This window comes from Silene latifolia, chromosome 6 (genome assembly GCF_048544455.1).
Source record: "Silene latifolia isolate original U9 population chromosome 6, ASM4854445v1, whole genome shotgun sequence".
NCBI lineage: Eukaryota > Viridiplantae > Streptophyta > Magnoliopsida > Caryophyllales > Caryophyllaceae > Silene > Silene latifolia.
Window position 1 is genome coordinate 50095881 of NC_133531.1, and position 1876 is coordinate 50097756.

At 41.8% G+C, this 1876-nt stretch overlaps 1 protein-coding gene across 1 annotated transcript; it reads right to left on the reverse strand.

Moving 5' to 3' along the window:
* Positions 1-796: 796 nt before the first annotated feature.
* Positions 797-1516, reverse strand: LOC141588062 (uncharacterized). The gene has a single exon (XM_074409519.1). It carries the CDS (start codon positions 1514-1516, stop codon positions 797-799), a length of 720 nt encoding a protein of 239 aa, XP_074265620.1.
* Between the last annotated feature and the right edge of the window lie 360 nt (positions 1517-1876).

A 1876-nucleotide genomic window follows, 5' to 3' on the forward strand; every position in this document is an offset into this window, starting at 1 on the left:
CAACGGCACGCTCCACATCCCGTTCTCCAATCAACATAGCAGCATGGGCTTTTGCTTTCGGTTTTGAACCCAAAGCACGGACAGCTTGTGGTGACATTGGTTTAAGCACAATTCGTTTCCCTTTGTCTTTCAACTCATACTCATTACTCCTCCCTCTATGCAATACATCCCGGTCATATTGCCATGGTCGACCCAACAAAATATGACAAGCATCCATGGGAATAACGTCACACAACACCTCATCGACATAGGAACCCATAACCAAACCAACCCGGGCCTGTTTTGTCACCTTAACGCTACTACCATCATCTAGCCAATGTAATGCATATGGGTGTGGATGTTTAGTAGTCTCAAGACCCAATTTTGACACCATTTCAAAGAGAGGCCGCATTAGTACAACTACCCCCATCGATAATTAGACTACACCACTTATCATTCACCCGACACTTGGTATGAAACAACTGATTTCTTTGTTCCGAATCAGTAGGTAAAGTCTTTACTTGCAAGGTACGCAAAACCAGGTTAGTATCATAAATTGGTGCCTCATAGTCCTCTACTAACTCGTCCTCTTCCTCACCTTCATTGAAATTAAACAGTTCACCCAATTGTTCTTCATCGGCCAACAACTCGTCCCTACACTCTACCGCCTCTCTCAAGGTCACGACTCTTTTGTTTGGACACGTACTTTGATAATGACCGAAACCTTGACACTTGAAACAACGGACTTTGGACAGATTGGTCTCCTTGGCCGTGGTCCTAGGGGTAGCATTTGAGGATGCCGTGGCTTTGTTAGGACTCACAAACGAACTACTAGGTGTTTCGGTTTTGGGGTTTGTTTCGATTTTGGTCCATGATTTGTTCTTTCCCGAATCGAACTCGACCCTCCCCCATACTTAGACTTCCCTTGTGACTCCACTTTCAAACAAAGACCACAAAGAGTATCAAAATCAGAATATGGGTATAACTCAACGGAACTAGCAATATTATAATTCAATCCACGCAAAAATCTCGACATTTTCTGCTCTTCTACTTCCTCTAATTCACCCATCAAACATAAGCTTTCAAATTCATCAATATATTCACTAACACTTAATTTTCCTTGTCTCAAATCAGCAATCTTACGATATGTAGCTAACCTATGGGTCGTTGGCACATACCTTTTACGAAGTTTGCATTTCAGAGACTCCCAAGAATCTATCTTTTCCTTCCCCGCGCGCACCCTCTTGGCCTTCAACCCTTCAAACCAAAGAGATGCTCCCTTGCTTAATTTCAGAATTGCATATTTGCATCTTTTCTCATCATCCAATTCCTTGAAATCAAACATACGATCTATCTTCCGTTCCCACTCCAAATATGCCTCGGGATCAGCCCCTCCAACGAACTCAGGTAGTTCGTTAACTTTGAACGGTTCAGCCACCCTTTCAAAACGCCTTGGCTGCCACCTATCATCCCTTTCTTGCACGTTTCTCAAGGCATCACGGAGTTGCTGCAAAAAGTTAGGATTAACAAAATCCATCGATAAATAAGGATCAAGAGCCGAAGCTTTGATACCACAAATGATACGAATTGAGCAGCGGATTTTAGAACGATTTGGACAGATCTTGAGGACTGTTCGTACTATCTAGGTACGCGCAGACTGAAACCGATTAACTTAAAGAACAAAAGATAAAATTTTGAATTTTGTTTTTGGCGAACCGAACGTACTAGGTACGACCGATTCGGATTTTGTATATAAGGGATAGTGTTTTGAACAAGTAAGACCTATTACTTGATCAAAGTGAGTGAGACCAAGACCTATTGATCAACAACTCGATAATTTTAATTAGAATCGCGTTCTAATCAAAACCAGTTTTGTTTCTAAGCAAGAAACGATTTT